The sequence below is a fragment of the Oncorhynchus clarkii genome, chromosome 12, assembly GCF_045791955.1.
Source record: "Oncorhynchus clarkii lewisi isolate Uvic-CL-2024 chromosome 12, UVic_Ocla_1.0, whole genome shotgun sequence".
In the NCBI taxonomy this organism is placed as follows: domain Eukaryota; kingdom Metazoa; phylum Chordata; class Actinopteri; order Salmoniformes; family Salmonidae; genus Oncorhynchus; species Oncorhynchus clarkii.
The window spans coordinates 65,353,613-65,370,331 of NC_092158.1; the positions used below are offsets into that span (position 1 = coordinate 65,353,613).

At 42.8% G+C, this 16,719-nt stretch overlaps 1 protein-coding gene across 1 annotated transcript; it reads right to left on the reverse strand.

Moving 5' to 3' along the window:
* Positions 1-785: 785 nt before the first annotated feature.
* On the reverse strand, positions 786-15,617 carry LOC139421060 (beta-1,4-mannosyl-glycoprotein 4-beta-N-acetylglucosaminyltransferase-like). Its single transcript, XM_071171558.1, has 3 exons — positions 15,436-15,617; positions 4,239-4,539; positions 786-4,137 (listed from the first exon to the last, which is right to left on the reverse strand). Exons 1-3 carry the CDS (start codon positions 15,459-15,461, stop codon positions 2,821-2,823), a joined length of 1,644 nt encoding a protein of 547 aa, XP_071027659.1. The 5' UTR covers positions 15,462-15,617; the 3' UTR covers positions 786-2,820.
* Between the last annotated feature and the right edge of the window lie 1,102 nt (positions 15,618-16,719).

Sequence of the window (16,719 nt, forward strand, 5' to 3'; positions counted from 1 at the left end):
CCTGATAATCACTTGTTGACGTGAAACTAGTTGATGAAACAAAAAGTGTATTTAATTAATACCTGTGTCTTTACATGGTCGTTAGGCAGGCACAGTTATAGTGTAGTGAAAAAAAGTGCATTGAAATGTGTTGTTTTACAGGGTCAGCCATAACAGTACGGCACCCCCAGAGAAAATTGGTGTTAAGTGCCTTGCTCAAGTGCACATTGACAGATTCTTCACTTGTCAGCTCTGGTATTCAAACCAGCAACCTGTAAAGACTGACACTGGAGATGAGAAGCAGGTACTAGGAGTCAACATTTATTCAGGAACAGACAGGTAACAAAACAGGAAGAGCGTCAGCACACGGGTAAACAACAACAAACGACAATGCTGAAGTGGGGAACAGAGCGGGTGAACAGACAAATATAGGGGAGGTAATGACAGAGGTGATTGAGTCCAGGTGATTCCAATAATCGATGGTGCGTGCGACGGGGGGAAGGCAGGTGTGCGTAATGATGGTTGCAGGAGTGTGTAATGCTGGGGAGCCTGGTGCCCTCGAGTGCCAGGGGGGAAGAGCGAGAGCAGGCGCGACACAACCTTTCTGTTACTGGCCCAACAATCTAACCTCCAGGCTATCTGCCACTCTAGTAGGTAGGTAATGCTAGGTAATAAACACATTCACTTTCATTATGGCTGTTAATCGACTCGTTTTTGTCAGTCAACTGAACAGCTATTTCTTACAATAACATATGTAGCGGAATGATTGATAAAGGAAGAGGAAAGATTCAAAATGAAGTCACCTTAGTTCTTGATTTATTTAAACAATCTGTTAATGAAGTTAGAACACAGGAGCTATACTTCATAGTTGCACAAAAATTATTGGACACCATCCAGAAATTATAAATGACAAAAGACCATGCAGATGTCTAAATCCCCCTAAAAACATAAAGTCAACAACATCCAAGGCTTTTTTTGTTAATGTGAACATGCTGCCTCATTAAACAACAGTTCGGATGCCATTCTTTAAGGTTCCTGAAATTCTGGTCTTTAAATGTAGACACGGTGGCTGAGAATGTGTGCAAACTGCAAGTCAGAGCATCAATTCACAAGTATCAGATTCCCAAGAGAAACATCGTCAATACACCAATCAATTATTATTATCTCCTTATTCCCAAAGTCATTCTACCAAGACAAGGAAGTGCTAAAGCTAAAGCTACATTGACATGACATGATTTAACAACAGTAAACAGCAGTCTTAACCTTCCTAACATTGTAAGTTTATCTGGAAATAAAGATGCATGATTAATAAAGTAATACATGTAATAAATGACTCAAAATGTAAGTTAAAGTATACTAATAAATTACTCCTTTTTATGCACTTTTGTCTGTCTTCATGTCGTCCTGTTACTGTTTTTACTGCCAGTAGGTTTGGGTTCATATAGCTACTCAACAAAACGTGGTCTGCAGTGCGAAACAAGAATGAACTAAGATATTCACAACATAAACATTTTGCTTTTGTTTTGTTGACAGACTGGTTTCTGTTGAATAGGCCTCTCAGTGTACTCTATTGTAATTCAGGTAGGAACAAATTACTTGCAGTGTATCGAAGGCTGATCCGATTGATGGCAGACAGTCTGTTGTTTCTTAACTAAGCATGAATACATTAATAATTGTCATTGCTATACATCCTATTCACAGTCGATATGTCCCTATGAGCTGTAGGAATAGTATTCTCATGGTGAATGGTTTTAAATTGGGAAGAATTCAAATGCATTTTTAAGGACAAAACCAAGGAAACCATTATGTTTGCTATTATAAATGTAAAGCTGACTGTCTAGAACAGATTGAAATACCAGACGTGATGTGAATCACTAGACCATAGCAGAAGAAGAACGATTTTGTTTCTCAAGAAATGTCTCTCTCGATGAACAATGCATACAGATGACAAAAATGCCTAAAAGCATTGTGACAACTGTTTGGCAGGATCACATGGTTCTAATTGCATATGCTTTTTGGCCTCAAATTCATTCATCTGAACACCATAAATGATCTGTTTACAAGAAGGCTATGAGATAGTTATGTAGTCAAGCAAGCGACAGCTAAGATAAACCCATAGTGCATTAGTGAGGGATACCTGAGTTTGTATTTAACAATATAAAACTGACTTTCCCTTCCCCTCTATATTTCCCTGTGTTGCTCGAACAACCATTTCAGCACAGTAACACAGTTTTACCACCACCACAGAAAAGTGCACGGATCATTTTTCAGGTCTCTTTCTTCACAAAGGTCTCTGGAAACTCAAAACTGGTGGCACTAGAAGCACATTGTTTATCTGACTAAGGGAAAACTACAGTATCACTGGCCATTGGCCATCATCAGATAGATCTTCTATACATATATACCTGTCTGCCATCAGGTCTACAGTTAGGAACTGCACAAAAGTCAACAGTCATCATGTCCCAACTGGAATCCAGTCTTTGAATGATCTGGAGCAGAAGAGGCCTTTGTCTTTGAGCAATGTTTAACTATTAATATTGTGATCGAAAAGGGACAGAGTTGAATAGAACGAGTCTAATAAAAACCGTGCAAAACCCTCACAAGATCAACAGCAGTTAAATTACCCTCAGATGTCCTTCATCATCCCTCCTCTCACCTGCTAGTTACTTCATCTTTAGACAGGAAGTGGACAGCCTGAACCTTCAATCAGAGGGGAAGGTGGAGGTTTCATAGATCCAAATTCAGAGAGATGTTGTGTTCAGGAAACATCCCTTGAAATTAATAATCCTTCCATTGAAATCAACAATGAGAATATAAATCCACACCAGTTTTCTACAAGATTCAGGCATATGGGTTATCAAGTATGTAACGATACAGCTGAAAGTACTTTAATAGATATTTGGGTGCGTACATAGGCTCTTTAGGGTCTGTGGGTGGGTACTCCCCCACCGAGCCATCAAACCATCCCCCAGTCCGGATCAAGCCCTTGATGTAATTCAGGTCTCGTTTTTCCACGTAGTCGCCCCAGCGGGGGAAGTCTCCATTCTGGGCAGAGATTAGCTTTTGGGAGATTCCCTCTGGTCTGAAGCACCAGGAACAGTGCCAGCCAGCGTAGTGGACGGGGCTCCCAATGGACCACTGCACCAGGATGTGTCCACTCTCCCTCTGATAGTTCCGGAAACCCGGCATGGAGAAGTATTCCCTGCGCCTCAGTAATATCCCGTCTCCATTGTAGACAGTGAAGAGCATGGCGACGGTGCAGACGGAGAGGACTTCCAGTGTCCCAGGCTGCCTCCAGAAGAAACCATAAAGGGACTTTCTCATGTGGATGGACACAGGTTCCGTCCAGCCGTCGTAGAGTTTGAGGAAGAGGATGCCCTCGCGGGCAGGGATCTCGTCTGCATCGTTGATGAGGAAGACATCATCTGGCCTGGCGCCTTGCACCCTGGACATACCGTCACGGCTTAGAAATGTTCGCAGGTAGTCGTCAGCAATCCACCCGTTCTGCTGGCCACCTTTAGGGAAGTGATCAAGGAAGACATAGAGGATCTTGTGGTGCACATAGTTGTAGGTTCCGTTAAGCAGAAGGCGCAGGAAGTGCAGTGGCTTGGAATTTCCGTAGGCTGTGAAGTTTGACTCACACACCAGGAAGAGGTCCACGGCATCGGCCAACTCGTGAAAGCGGGCGTGGAGGAGGTCAAACTCGTGGTTGATATTAATGGCATTGATGACCCTTCGAGGAACCTTTCTCAGTGTCAGACGAGCCTTAGTGGGCAGGTTGGAGTGTTGCACCGTGGTGGGGATGCCACAGTGAGGGCCGTGCCAGCCTGGGCGACACATACACTTCACCAGCCTTTTCCCCCAGGCTGTTTTCTCCTGGGCTGACTTGGGTTCCTCTTGGTGTGCATGCAGGATCTTATCCTGGCCCTCTCCGGGTTCCTGGACCTTTTGTCCTAAATGGTCTTTGAGATAAGTAATTTCCGTCCCCTCTATGAAGCAGTATGCACCAGACTTGGTGCGCACAAAGAACTGGGTGTGGTCATCGCTAAGATGGAAGCTCCGTTTGTGAAGTTCCTCCAATGGTCCTTTGGGGTCTGGGAGAGTGACCGTCATTCTGTTTACATTCCCTGAGTCAGGCTGCTCCTTCCGCCACGGGTCCTGAGTGGGAGAACAATAGGAGTCAAATTAAACATATCAATGACAATGTCATATAGACCCAAAACAATGTATGGGGAAAGTCATGTCATCTGACCCCTCACCTCACTGCCACGTTCAATCTTTCTCCCCACCTCTGCGTTTCCCTGGTCCTCCCGGTATGCCTCTGGTTCCCACAGGCCAGTGTCGGAGGGTACAGGCCCAGGCAGAGGCCTCCTCTCTGGGTGAGCATTGTTTGAAGGGTTCCCCTTCCCTCTCCAGAGGAAACTCAGGGCATTGACAGAGGAGGCATACAGCTCACTCAGTATAGGCATGTGGTGGAGGGCCTTGTAGTTGTGAAGCTGGGAGAAGACACACAGAGCCAATGCGCAGAAGAAAAAAAACGTGTGCCTTTGCATCTTCATCCTGAAAAACAAACACACACATATACAACTCTTTACCTAAACTGAAGTTTACAAACTCCTTAATTAACTGTAACTCAGGCATGTGCACATATCTGGTTCTACCTGTGCAGAGCACATGCCCCTTACAGTCTCCAAAGTTCCCTTTTAGGTGGTGGTATAATTTCCCACCAAAATATATTTTTTTGTATACATTTTTTGTCATTGTTATTCGCCACCCCTCAACCCGTCCGTTGGTTCCCCGTCCTTTGTAGCTATCTACCTTGCCAGAAGATTCTACCGTTACGCTTGTTTAAACTGAGCTGCACTGGGGTCAGAACGCAATAATTTTTACATAAAACCCATTCTAACCCATAGCGGCCATCAACGGCCTTTCCTTAAATTACTATAGCTGACGCAAATGGCCTTGTTTTTCTAACAATAATATCTGTGTCAATTTCGGAAAATTAACTTGCTAAACACCTGTTGTTGTATCCACATGGTTGTTGTCAACAACCAGGAACCAGAAATAGGATATGCTGTCATTTTACTTTTCAAAGTTTTTTTTAAACCTCATTACTCAAAATGACAGTCGAAGCATACATTACTTTTGAAAGAAACTGTGAAAGAGGCTTTATCTATTTTGGTTGCAGATACGGATGTGATATGGATTTGCACATGTCCTTGCACTTGATGCGATGATGTCGAGGTGAGTGAAATAAGTAAACAGCAGATATATGTTTGACGTTGTCGATGTTTGATGCTGTGAAATTTGGGGAATAGCTCACAGATTAGCAAGTCATGTCATGATACTTGGTTGGTTCAGGAAAGCACATCAGCGGTGGAGCTCGAGTGATTGGCTAGAGTAATTTGTGTTTATGTTTGGGCTTATATTATGGTTTGTCGTGTTTGCTAGGTTTGACAGCTTTGACAGCTTAGTTGTCCTGTTTGGGTAGTAGATTCCTGCGCAGTGGAGTGCAAATGGTTAGTTGGATATTTGTTTACATAGCAAGATGGCGCAAGATGGCGCCGACAAACATGACAGCTCTGCTTCTAGCCCCTAAGCAACTAAGCAACTTTGCAGTATTTGTTATTTCTTACATTAATAGCCCAGAATGTTTTTTTGTGTTATTACATACAGCCAAAAATAACTTTGGATATCAGAGCAGTGGTAACTCACCAGCATTATGACCAGGAATACGACTTTCCCAAATTGGATCCTTTGTTTGCACCCCTCACGGCAATTGAACTTATCCCAGAGGCTGTTTTAAAACTCAGTCGGCGGAGAAGAGGTACTTGCAGTGGACTTTTAGTCAGACTCAGGAGGCGAGCACACCATCCACCGCTTCTGAGTATATTACTCACAAATGTTCAGTCTCTGGACAATAAAGTAGACGAGCTCAGGGCGAGGGTCTCCTCCCAGAGAGACATCATGGCTCTCTCCAGATATACTGTCCCCGTCTGTACAGCCAGCTGGGTTCTCAGTACATCACGCAGACAGGAATAAAGAACTCTCCGGGAAGAAGAAGGGCGGTGGTGTGTTTCTGAAGTTTGCTAGAGATCATTTGGATGATCCAGAAGAAGATTGTGAGAATGTCATATGGTCAGATGAAACCAAAATATAACTTTTTGGTAAAAACTCAACTCGTCGTGTTTGGAGGACAAAGAATGCTGAGTTGCATCCAAAGAACACCATACCTACTGTGAAGCATGGGGGTGGAAACATCATGCTTTGGGGCTGTTTTTCTGCAAAGGGACCAGGACGACTGATCCGTGTAAAGGAAAGAATGAATGGGGCCATGTATCGTGAGATTTTGAGTGAAAACCTCCTTCCATCAGCAAGGGCAATGAAGCTGAAACGTTGCTGGGTCTTTCAGCATGACAATGATCCCAAATGAAGGAGTGGCTTCGTAAGAAGCATTTCAAGGACCTGGAGTGGCCTAGCCAGTCTCCACATCTCAACCCCATAGAAAATCTTTGGAGGGAGTTGAAAGTCCGTGTTGCCCAGCAACAGCCCCAAAACATCACTGCTCTAGAGGAGATCTGCATGGAGGAATGGGCCAAAATACCAGCAACAGTGTGTGAAAACCTTGTGAAGACTTACAGAAAACGTTTGACCTCTGTCATTGCCAACAAAGGGTATTATAACAAAGTATTGAGATAAACTTCTGTTATTGACCAAATACTTATTTTCCACCATAATTTGCAAATAAATGAATTAAAAATCCTACAATGTGACTTTCTGGATTTTTTTTTCTAATTTTGTCTGTCATAGTTGAAGTGTACCTATGATGAAAATTACAGGCCTCTCTCATATTTTTAAGTGTGAGAACTTGCACAATTGGTGACTGACTAAATACTTTTTTGCCCCACTGTATATTTATGTTAGATCACCACCAAATCCCAAAAAACAAAGCCATTTTTCCCAGTCAAAGATAGAGTCACAAAAGCAGAATTAGAGATACAATTAATCACTAATGTTTGATAATCTTCATCAGATGACACTCATATGACATAATGTTACACAATACATTTATGTTTTGTTCAATAATATGCATATTTATATCCACAAATCTCGGTTTACATTGGTCCCATGTTCAGAAATGCCTCCAAAATATCTGGAGTAATTACAGAGAGCTACGTCAGATACCAGAAATACTCATCATAAACTTTGACGATAGATACATGTTTTACATATAATTAAAGATACACTGGTTCTTAATGCAACCGCTGTGTCAGATTTAAAAAAACGTTACGAAAAAAGCATACCATGCAATAATCTGAGACGGCGCTCAGACGTAAATATATTTATCCGCCATGTTGGAGTCAACAGAAATACGAAATTACATCATAAATATTCCAGTGCAAGGAATCCTAGTTCTGCAATAAATTGTTGTTTTGTTCCATAATGTCCATTACTAGTGTTCAAAAGCTGGCGCTGGTCCAGGCGAACTCGGACGAAAACTTCAAAAAGTTATAGTCCAGGTCAAATAAAGTAGAGAAAGTAGAGAATCAATCAATCTTCAGGATGTTATTATCATATATATCCAATAACGTTCCAACCGGAGCATTCGTTTTTGTCTACAGAGTAATGGAACGCAAGGCGATATAATGACTACTGCATAACCAGGAACTGGCATTCTGCCAGACCAGTGACTCAAATAGCTTCCATCCGGTCCCACATCACACTAGAGGCTTCATTCCATGTTCTACTGACTGTTGACATCTAGTGGAAGGCGTAGGAAGTGCGACCAGATCCATATCTTATTTGGATGTGAATAGGCGATGCGTTGAAAATCAACCAACCCCAGAATTTCCACTTCCTGTTTGGAGGTTTGCCTGCCCTATGAGTTCTGTTATACTCACAGGCATAATTCAAACAGTTTTAGAAACTTCAGAGTGTTTTCCATCAAATAGTATAATAGTATACATATAATAATATGCATATATTAGCATCTGGGACAGAGTAGGAGGCAGTTCACTATGGGCACGCAATTCATCCAAAGTGAAAATGCTGCCCCCTATCCCTAAAAGGTTAAAAGTACATTGTGGAATTTCTTTCCTTAATGCATTTGAGCCAATCACCTGTGTTGTGACAAGGTTGGTTTGGTATACAGAAGATAGTCCTATTTGGTAAGACCAAGTCCATATTATGACAAGAACAGCTCAAATAAGCAAAGAGAAATAACAGTCCATCACTTTAAGACATGAAGGTTAGTCAATGCGGGAAATTTCAAAAACCATCTATGTCGCAAAAACAATCTATGATGAAACTGGCTCTCGTGAGGACCACCACAGGAAAGAAAGACCCAGAGTTACCTCTGCTGCAGAGGATAAGTTCATTAGTTACCAGCCTCAGAAATTGCAGCCCAAATAAATGCTTCACAGGGTTTAAGTAACAGACACATCTCAACATCAACTGTTCAGAGGAGAATGCGTGAATCAGGCCTTCATGGTTGAATTGCTGCAAAGAAACCACTACTAAAGGACACCAATAAGAAGAAGACTTGCTTGGGCCATGAATAATGGTCAATGGACAGTAGACTGGTGGAAATCTGTCATTTTCGGTTTCATCCGCCTTGTCTTTTGTGAGATGCAGAGAAGGTGAACGGATGATCTCTGCGTGTGTGTTTCCTACCGTGAAGCATGGAGGAGGAGGTGTGATGGTGTGGGGGTGCTTTGCTGGTGACACTGCCAGTGATTTATTTAAAATTCATGGCACACTTAACCAGCATGGTCATCTGGTTTGCGCTTAGTGGGACTGTAATTTGTTTTTCAACAGAACAATAACCCAACCCACCTCCAGGCTGTGTTAGGGCTATTTGACCAAGAAGGAGAGTGATGGAGTGCTGCATCAGATGACCTGGCCTCCACAATCACCCGACCTCAACCTAATTGAGATGGTTTGGAATGAGTTGGAACGCAGAGTGAAGGAAAAGCAGCCAACAAGTGCTCAATGTGGGAACTCTGTCAAGACTGTTGGAAAATCATTCCAGGTGAAGCTGGTTGAGAGACTGCCAAGAGTGTGCAAAGCTGTCAAGGCAAAGGGTGGCTATACTTTGAAGAATCTCAAATATAAAATATTTTAACACTTTTCTGTTAACTACATGATTTTATGTATATTATTTCATCGTTACTCTACAATGTAGAATATAGTAAAAATAAAGAAAAACCCTTGAATGAGTAGGTGTGTCCAAACGTTTTACTTTTACTGTATACTCATAACGAACCAAATTCATAAACTCAATTATTGAACTCAATAATTAAGCATCAGAAGAAAAACAAATCAATAGAAGTAAAACCGGTTCTAACCTTTAAAAACCTACCTAGATTTGAATTTAGTTCAACTACCATCAAGCTACTGAAAAATGTTGTAGTTCATATAGTTCACAACTTCCCAACACTGGTACTCTTCCTGCATCGTTAATACATTTTGAAGTTCATAACTGTGCACTCTCCTCAAACAATAGCATCGCATTCTTTCACTGTATTAAGAATGGTCCACTCAGTGTATACTGTACACAGCATGTAAACGGTCATGGATATCAGTGCAATGTATCACTCTCACAAACCCTAGCATGCGTATACTGTCACATACATTTGTTGACCCATTCCACCATTATTGGCCTGGTTCCATTTCTGCCTTCCATGGAAACTTCTGTTGTTGACAGTTGCTGTTAGACAAATACCTAAGAACATGTCAGAGCAAATTGACTTATTTCCATTGCTCAACACTGCAACCTCTAATCTTTTGTGTGTATGTGGGTGGAGATGTTATCAATTAAGACACAATACGAGCACTGTGGGACTGCGGAGATAGCCCATCCCTACACCTATCCCTACATAAGAATTTGTTCTTAACTGACTTGCCTAATTAAATAAAGGTCAAATAAAACAAATAAAAAATAAAAACTTTATAATGAAGCAGGGTGGCAGGTAGCCTAGCGGTTAGAGCCAATGCTCTAGTAACTGAAAGGCAGATTGTTCAAATCCCCAAGCCAACAAAGTAAACAACATGTGTCAGTCAGCAAGGCACTTAACCCAAATTGCTTCAGGGTTGATAATGTTGATAATGGCTGATCATGGCCATGATCCCACTCTCCTAGGGTGTCTTTGGGATATGCAACAACAACAAAAAACATTTCCAATTAATACACACTTGTACATGTGTGAAATAGGACAAATAAATATAGACACCCACTTAATCCATTGTGCACACTTTGCAACTTCCTACCTTTTATTTATAGCTTATAAGAAATCATGCTATGCCTTCCAACGAACCATCAAACAAGCAGAGCGTCAATACAGGACTAAGACGCTCATCGGATGTGTCAGGGCCTGCAAACCATTACAGACCACAAAAGGAAGCACAGCCGAGAGCTACCCAGTGGCACAAGCCTACCGGACAAGCTAAACTACTTCTATGCACTCTTCGAGGCAAATAACAATGAAACAGGCATGAGAGCACCAGTTGTACCGTAAGACTGTGTGATCACGCTCTCCGTAGCCGACGTGAGTAAGACCTTTAGAAAGGTCAACATTCACAAGGTTGTAGGGCCAGACAGATTACCAGGATGTGTACTGCGAGCATGCACTGACCAACTAGCAAGTGTCATCATGGACATTTTCAACCTCTCTCTGTCCGAGTCTGTAATACCAACATGTTTTAAGCAGACCACCACCGTGCCCAAGAACACTAAGTGCCTTCCTAAATGACTACCGACCCGTAGCACTCACGTCTGTAGCCATGAAGTCCTTCGAAAGGCTGGTATTGGCTCACATCAACACCATCATCCCAGAAACCCTAGACACACTCCAATTTGCATACTGCCCCAACAAATCCACTGATGATACAGTCTCTATTGCACTCCACACTGCCCTTTCCCACCTGGACAAAAGGAACTCCAATGTGAGAATGCTATTCATTGATTACAGCTCAGCGTTCAACACCATAGTGCCATCAAAGCTCGTCAATAAGCTAAGGACCCTGGGACCAAACACCTCCCTCTGCAACTGGATCCTGGACTTCCTGATGGGCCGCCCCCAGGTGGTAAGGGTAGGTAACAACAACACGCTGATCCTCAACACAGGGGCCCCTCAGTGGTGCGTGCTCAGCCCCCTCCTGTACTCCCTGTTCACTCATGACTGCACGGCCAGGCACGACTCCAACACCATCATTATATTTGCTGATGATCACCGGTAGGCCTGATCACCGACAACATCCAGACAGCCTATAGGGAGGAGGTCAGAGACCTGGCCGTGTGATGCCAGGGCAACTACCTCTCCCTCAACGTGATCAAGACAAAGGAGACGATTGTGGACTACAGGAAAAAGAGGACAGAGCATGCCCCCATTCTCATCGAAGGGGCTGCAGTGGAGCAGTTTGAGAGCTTCAAGTTCCTTGGTGTCCACATCACCAACAAACTAACATGGTCCAAGCACACCATGACAGTCATGAAGCAGGCACGACAAAACCTATTCCCCCTTGAGACTGAAAAGATTTGGCATGGGTCCTCAGATCCTCAAAAGGTTCTACAGCTGCACCATCGCGAGCATCCTGACTGGTTGCTTCACTGCCTGGTATGGCAACTGCTCGGCCTCCGACCGCAAGGCACTACAGAGGGTAGTGCGAACGGCCCAATACATCCCTGGGGCCAAGTTTCCTGCCCTCCAGGACCTCTATACCAGGCGGTGTCAAGAGGAAGGCCCTAAAAATTGACAAATTTTCACCCTAGTCATAGACTGTTCTCCCTGCTACCACACGGTAAGCGGTACCGGAGCACCAAGTCTAGGTCCAAGAGGCTCCTAAACAGCTTCTAACCCCAAGCCATGAGACCCCTGAACATCTGGTCAAATGGCTACCCAGACTATTTGCATTGCATCACCCCCCCCTCTCCCCTCCACACCACCGCTCTCTGTTGTTTCTATGCATAGTCACTTTAATTAACTCTACCGACATGTACATACTACCTAAACCAAACGATGCCCTCACACATTGACTCTGTACTGGCACCCCTCTGTATATATTGTTATTTGTTTTACCTCTACTCTTTAATTACTTGTTACGTTTATCTCTTATTCTTATCCATATTTTTTAACTACATTGTCGGTTAGGGGCTCGTAAGTATGCATTTCACTGTAAGGTCTGTTGTATCTGGCGCAAATGACTAATACAATTTGATTAGATTTGATTTGATTTACTACCTGCGAACACACGTCTTATCTAAAACCTGAAAGCATGATCTGACAGTTTACATTGTAGTAGTGTTAGGTTTAACAGTACCTATAACCAATCTGGAATTTTATTTGACCATATAAAGAGAAAAATAACTATTGCAAGTTATTGCAAGTTCAACTCAATTGCAACTGAATGTTTTGTAAACAAATGGAGAAAATGTGTAGGCAAAACTGGTCCATGCGATTACAGAATGGAAGAACAGCGTGATAAGTTGGGTTGCCCTCCCCCCTTGGGTTGTGCCGTGGCGGAGATCTTTGTGGGCTATACTCTGCCTTTTCTCAGGATGGTAAGTTGGTGGTTGAAGATATCCCTCTAGTGGTGTGGGGGCTGTGCTTTGGCAAAGTGGGTGGGGTTATATCCTTCCTGTTTGGCCCTGTCCGAGGGATGTCATCGGATGGGGCCACAGTGTCTCCTGACCCCTCCTGTCTCAGCCTCCAGTATTTATGCTGCAGTAGTTTGTGTCGGGGGCTAGGGTCAGTTTGTTATATCTGGAGTACTTCTCCTGTCCTATCCGGTGTCCTGTGTGAATTTAAGTATGCTCTCTCTAATTCTCTCTCTTTCTTTCTCTCTCTCGGAGGACCTGAGCCCTAGGACCATGCCTCAGGACTACCTGACATGATGACTCCTTGCTGTCCCCAGTCCACCTGGCCGTGCTGCTGCTCCAGTTTCAACTGTTCTGCCTGTGATTATTATTATTTGACCATGCTGGTCATTTATGAACATTTGAACATCTTGGCCATGTTCTGTTATAATCTCCACCCGGCACAGCCAGAAGAGGACTGGCCACCCCACATAGCCTGGTTCCTCTCTAGGTTTCTTCCTAGGTTTTGGCCTTTCTAGGGAGTTTTTCCTAGCCACCGTGCTTCTACACCTGCATTGCTTGCTGTTTGGGGTTTTAGGCTGGGTTTCTGTACAGCACTTTGAGATATCAGCTGATGTACAAAGGGCTATATAAATAAATATGATTTGATTTGATGATAAGTTGACCTGAATAAACCTTTAGCCCTGCTGCATGGGAGCCCTTACTAGAGAAGGGCAGGCAGAACTGCATACACACAATTGATCCTCCGGTGAGCTGCTTTGTTAAAACGGGTGGGGACAGGCTACTTCTGCAGTCTCACAGTGCTAGTATTGTGTCTGAGAAAAACTATCATCATTGATGACATCCACAACCACACACACACACACAGAGGCTGCAGTGTGTTGAGCAATGGAAATAAGTCAGTTTGCTCTGACACATTCTCAGGTTTTTAGGAACACAAGGTTCGGTGGAAATCAGAAATGCAACCATGCCAATTATGGTGGAACGTTACCAAAGGGAACAGACTTCATATGGGCCCTGGTCAAAAGTAGAGCACTATAAAGGGAATAAGGTGCCATTTGGGATGCAACCTTAAAGGAAGGTCACAGCTACATAGTTCACATAAAAACAGATCATGAACCCCACCTCCCGGTCCACAATATACTGTGAGACTGAATGACCCGCAGTATCAGTTCACGAACCATATTCATTTCCTGACCAATGGCCCTTTGCTCTCGTCAATACACCTGCCGTAAGCAACATGATCCTAAATATCCCCATGACAAATCCAAATCAGAAATCATGGTCTCACAGTATAATGGGAATTTTCATGTGAACCAAAAGGAGAGCAGTTGTTGATAATATCCAAGTATATTACAAGAATTCAGCAAGAACACCTCCAGAGCAGAAGCAAAGAACATTTGTAACGAGGCCGCCCTTGAACATTAATCACACAGCATATTCAATGTTCTGTAAACATCAACCCGAGAGGCTTGTAGGAAGTCACAACATCAGCTGCTACATAATCACACAGTGTCATAGATAAACTATCAGTGTGTCCTCGAATCCCGTCTGACGTCAAGCCTTAACCATAACATTCATCACTGTCACACTTTGATACTGACAGTTAAAAAGGTAAGAAAATCAGTACTCAGTTACAACAGATAATCATAAACTAACAAGTGACAACTACTGAATTAAATATGGTACTTAAGCATATATGGTTAACCCCTGTTTCCCTTCCCCCAAGGAAATATGTATCTGTCTGTGTCTTCCCGCACATACAATCATGTTATTTTTTTTACATATCAATTCATAAACACAGTAAATAAAATACAGGAAAAATACGAATCAAATAATGTCATATTGCACACAGCCTTTGAGTAATTGCGACAGATGAAATGTGGAAATGTGACAATGCCTATCAGGGGTTGACATTAAGGGTTGCCCTAATACCCAGAGCAAGGGAACGGAAGTTGAACTCAGCAGTCAGGCAAGTTGAGTTCTCTGTGGGTGACATTTTTGTCTGAAAACAACTGCAGAAAACAACAGAAGCCTAACACTGAAGAAAAAAAAAATATTGTATTTTTGTGTGTAAATAGATAATTTATCATTTCGAGGAAAGTGATTATAATATTCCAGTAACCATAAAATACTCCTGACTTTCCTGATTGGCAAGTGCATTTCTATCCCTGCCTATGAACATGAAATATAGATGTTATAACAGAGGAATTGACTGAAAAGTTGACTCACTTATACCTTGTCCCAATATTAACTTCCCCACAACACTTCCCCATGATACTATAATAGCTGTCATCATTGACTCTATAGAATGAGTGCCAGTCTGTTTGTGCCACCATGCCAACTCATTGTCACACATTGTCATGACAAATGTAAGTGAACTATGTAGCTTGCGGAAGGTTACCCGAAACGTTTGACCCAAGTTAAACAATTTAAAGGCAATGCTACCAAATACTAATTGAGTGTATGTAAACTTCTGACCCATTGGGAATGTGATGACAGAAATAAAAGCTGAAATAAATCATTCTGTCTACTATTATTATGACATTTCACATTCTTAAAATAAAGTGGTGATCCTAACTGACCTAAGACAGGGAATTTTTACTTGAATTAAATGTCAGGAAATGTGAAAAACTGAGTTTAAATGTATTTGGCTAAGGTGTATGTAAACGTCCGACTTCAACTGTAAGTACATGAAAGTGAAAATTAATTGCAACAAATCTAGAGAGGTATCTTATTAATAATTAACTCCAAACAGAACAAAATCCATTGAAACGTTCCCAAATACTGTAAAAAGAGAGAGGGAGAAAAAACAGAGAGAGAGTGAGAGAAAAAAAAACACTAAAGGTGATTAAACATACCTCCCATGCAGGAAAAGTCTAGCCATGCTGGTTTGTTGGCAAGTGGAGCCCAACTGTTATTTCAGATTTCTTTTACATTGTACGGTAGGTCTCCAAAACTTCCTTAGTTACTCTATTTGAACTAGTCGGTAGAGCTTCCATGCAGCAACATGTGGTAGGTGGCATCATTCATTCAGGCCATCAAACTGGATTTACAACAGCGCAGAGAGATAAAGAAAGAAAGCGTGAAATAGAAAAGCAGGGTTGAGCCCTTGGTGGAACAGTTACACATCTTTCATGTACTCTGCCTCTGGGGTCTTCATGTCCGTCACAAGTAAGTGCACGCACATGCACAGTACTCACACAAACAAGGGCACACACACCTACACACCCACCCACCCACACTCACACAAAAACACACAGGTGCGTGTGCACACACACACAGATGCAGGCACGCAAGCATAGAAACACAAGCATGCACACAAAAAAAACACACGCATGCACACACGCACACACACAGGTGGCCATTCCAAAACAAATAAGGAACAGCTTTACATATCACTACACATTCACTCTTACCAATCTGCAGCACAATGAATGAAGACTGTCTGTTCACTGTGCTGCATAAGATTTGTGAGAATGGGGAAATATGACAACAAGAAAGTAATGGGCTGACAAAGTATCCAGGCTTCATTCCACCATACATGCATGTGGTAATGTTGTGCAACACTAAATAAGGAACAATTAACTTATTTATAACCTACTCTACACTTCCTCTCCACCCTCCTCTCTTCTTACCTTCTACTAGATGTTCTCAGGAGTGCTTGGCAGTTACCAGGGCAGAACCAGAGGACCATGTAAGCATAGGCCCATCAGACTGAAGGGGCATCTGTAATCTCCTCAATGCCCACTGAGCAAATATGTTAGCTGGGATTTGTTGGGAATGAACTAGGTTGGAACCTCCCTCCCGCCCCACACACACACACATACAGTACAGGCACGCGTGCACACACAAAGATGCACGATTACAAGTACACACACACAGATGCATGCAAGCACAGACACACAAGCTTCCACACAAACACGCACGTACACACACACATAAACACACACACACACGCTCAACTTCTCCCTCATGCAGCCTACCTTGTGCTCTGCAGTATTCTAACTGTGGTAGAGAAAGCGGACGGGAACACAGATGGATATGAAAGCACACATTTTGTACCTACACATGTAACACGCATGGACATCAGTGGAAGCTGGTGGGAGGAGCTATGGGAGGACGGGCTCATTGGAATGATTGAA

Excerpts from the sequence above, each read along its gene's own strand:
- LOC139421060 (XM_071171558.1), bottom strand. The coding sequence starts at position 15,461 with ATGGCTAGACTTTTCCTGCATGGGAG. Across the intron at positions 4,540-15,435 it reads AGACTTTTCCTGCATGGGAG|GATGAAGATGCAAAGGCACA; the intron begins GTATGTTTAATC and ends TTTGTTTTTCAG. Across the intron at positions 4,138-4,238 it reads AGATTGAACGTGGCAGTGAG|GACCCGTGGCGGAAGGAGCA; the intron begins GTGAGGGGTCAG and ends TCTCCCACTCAG.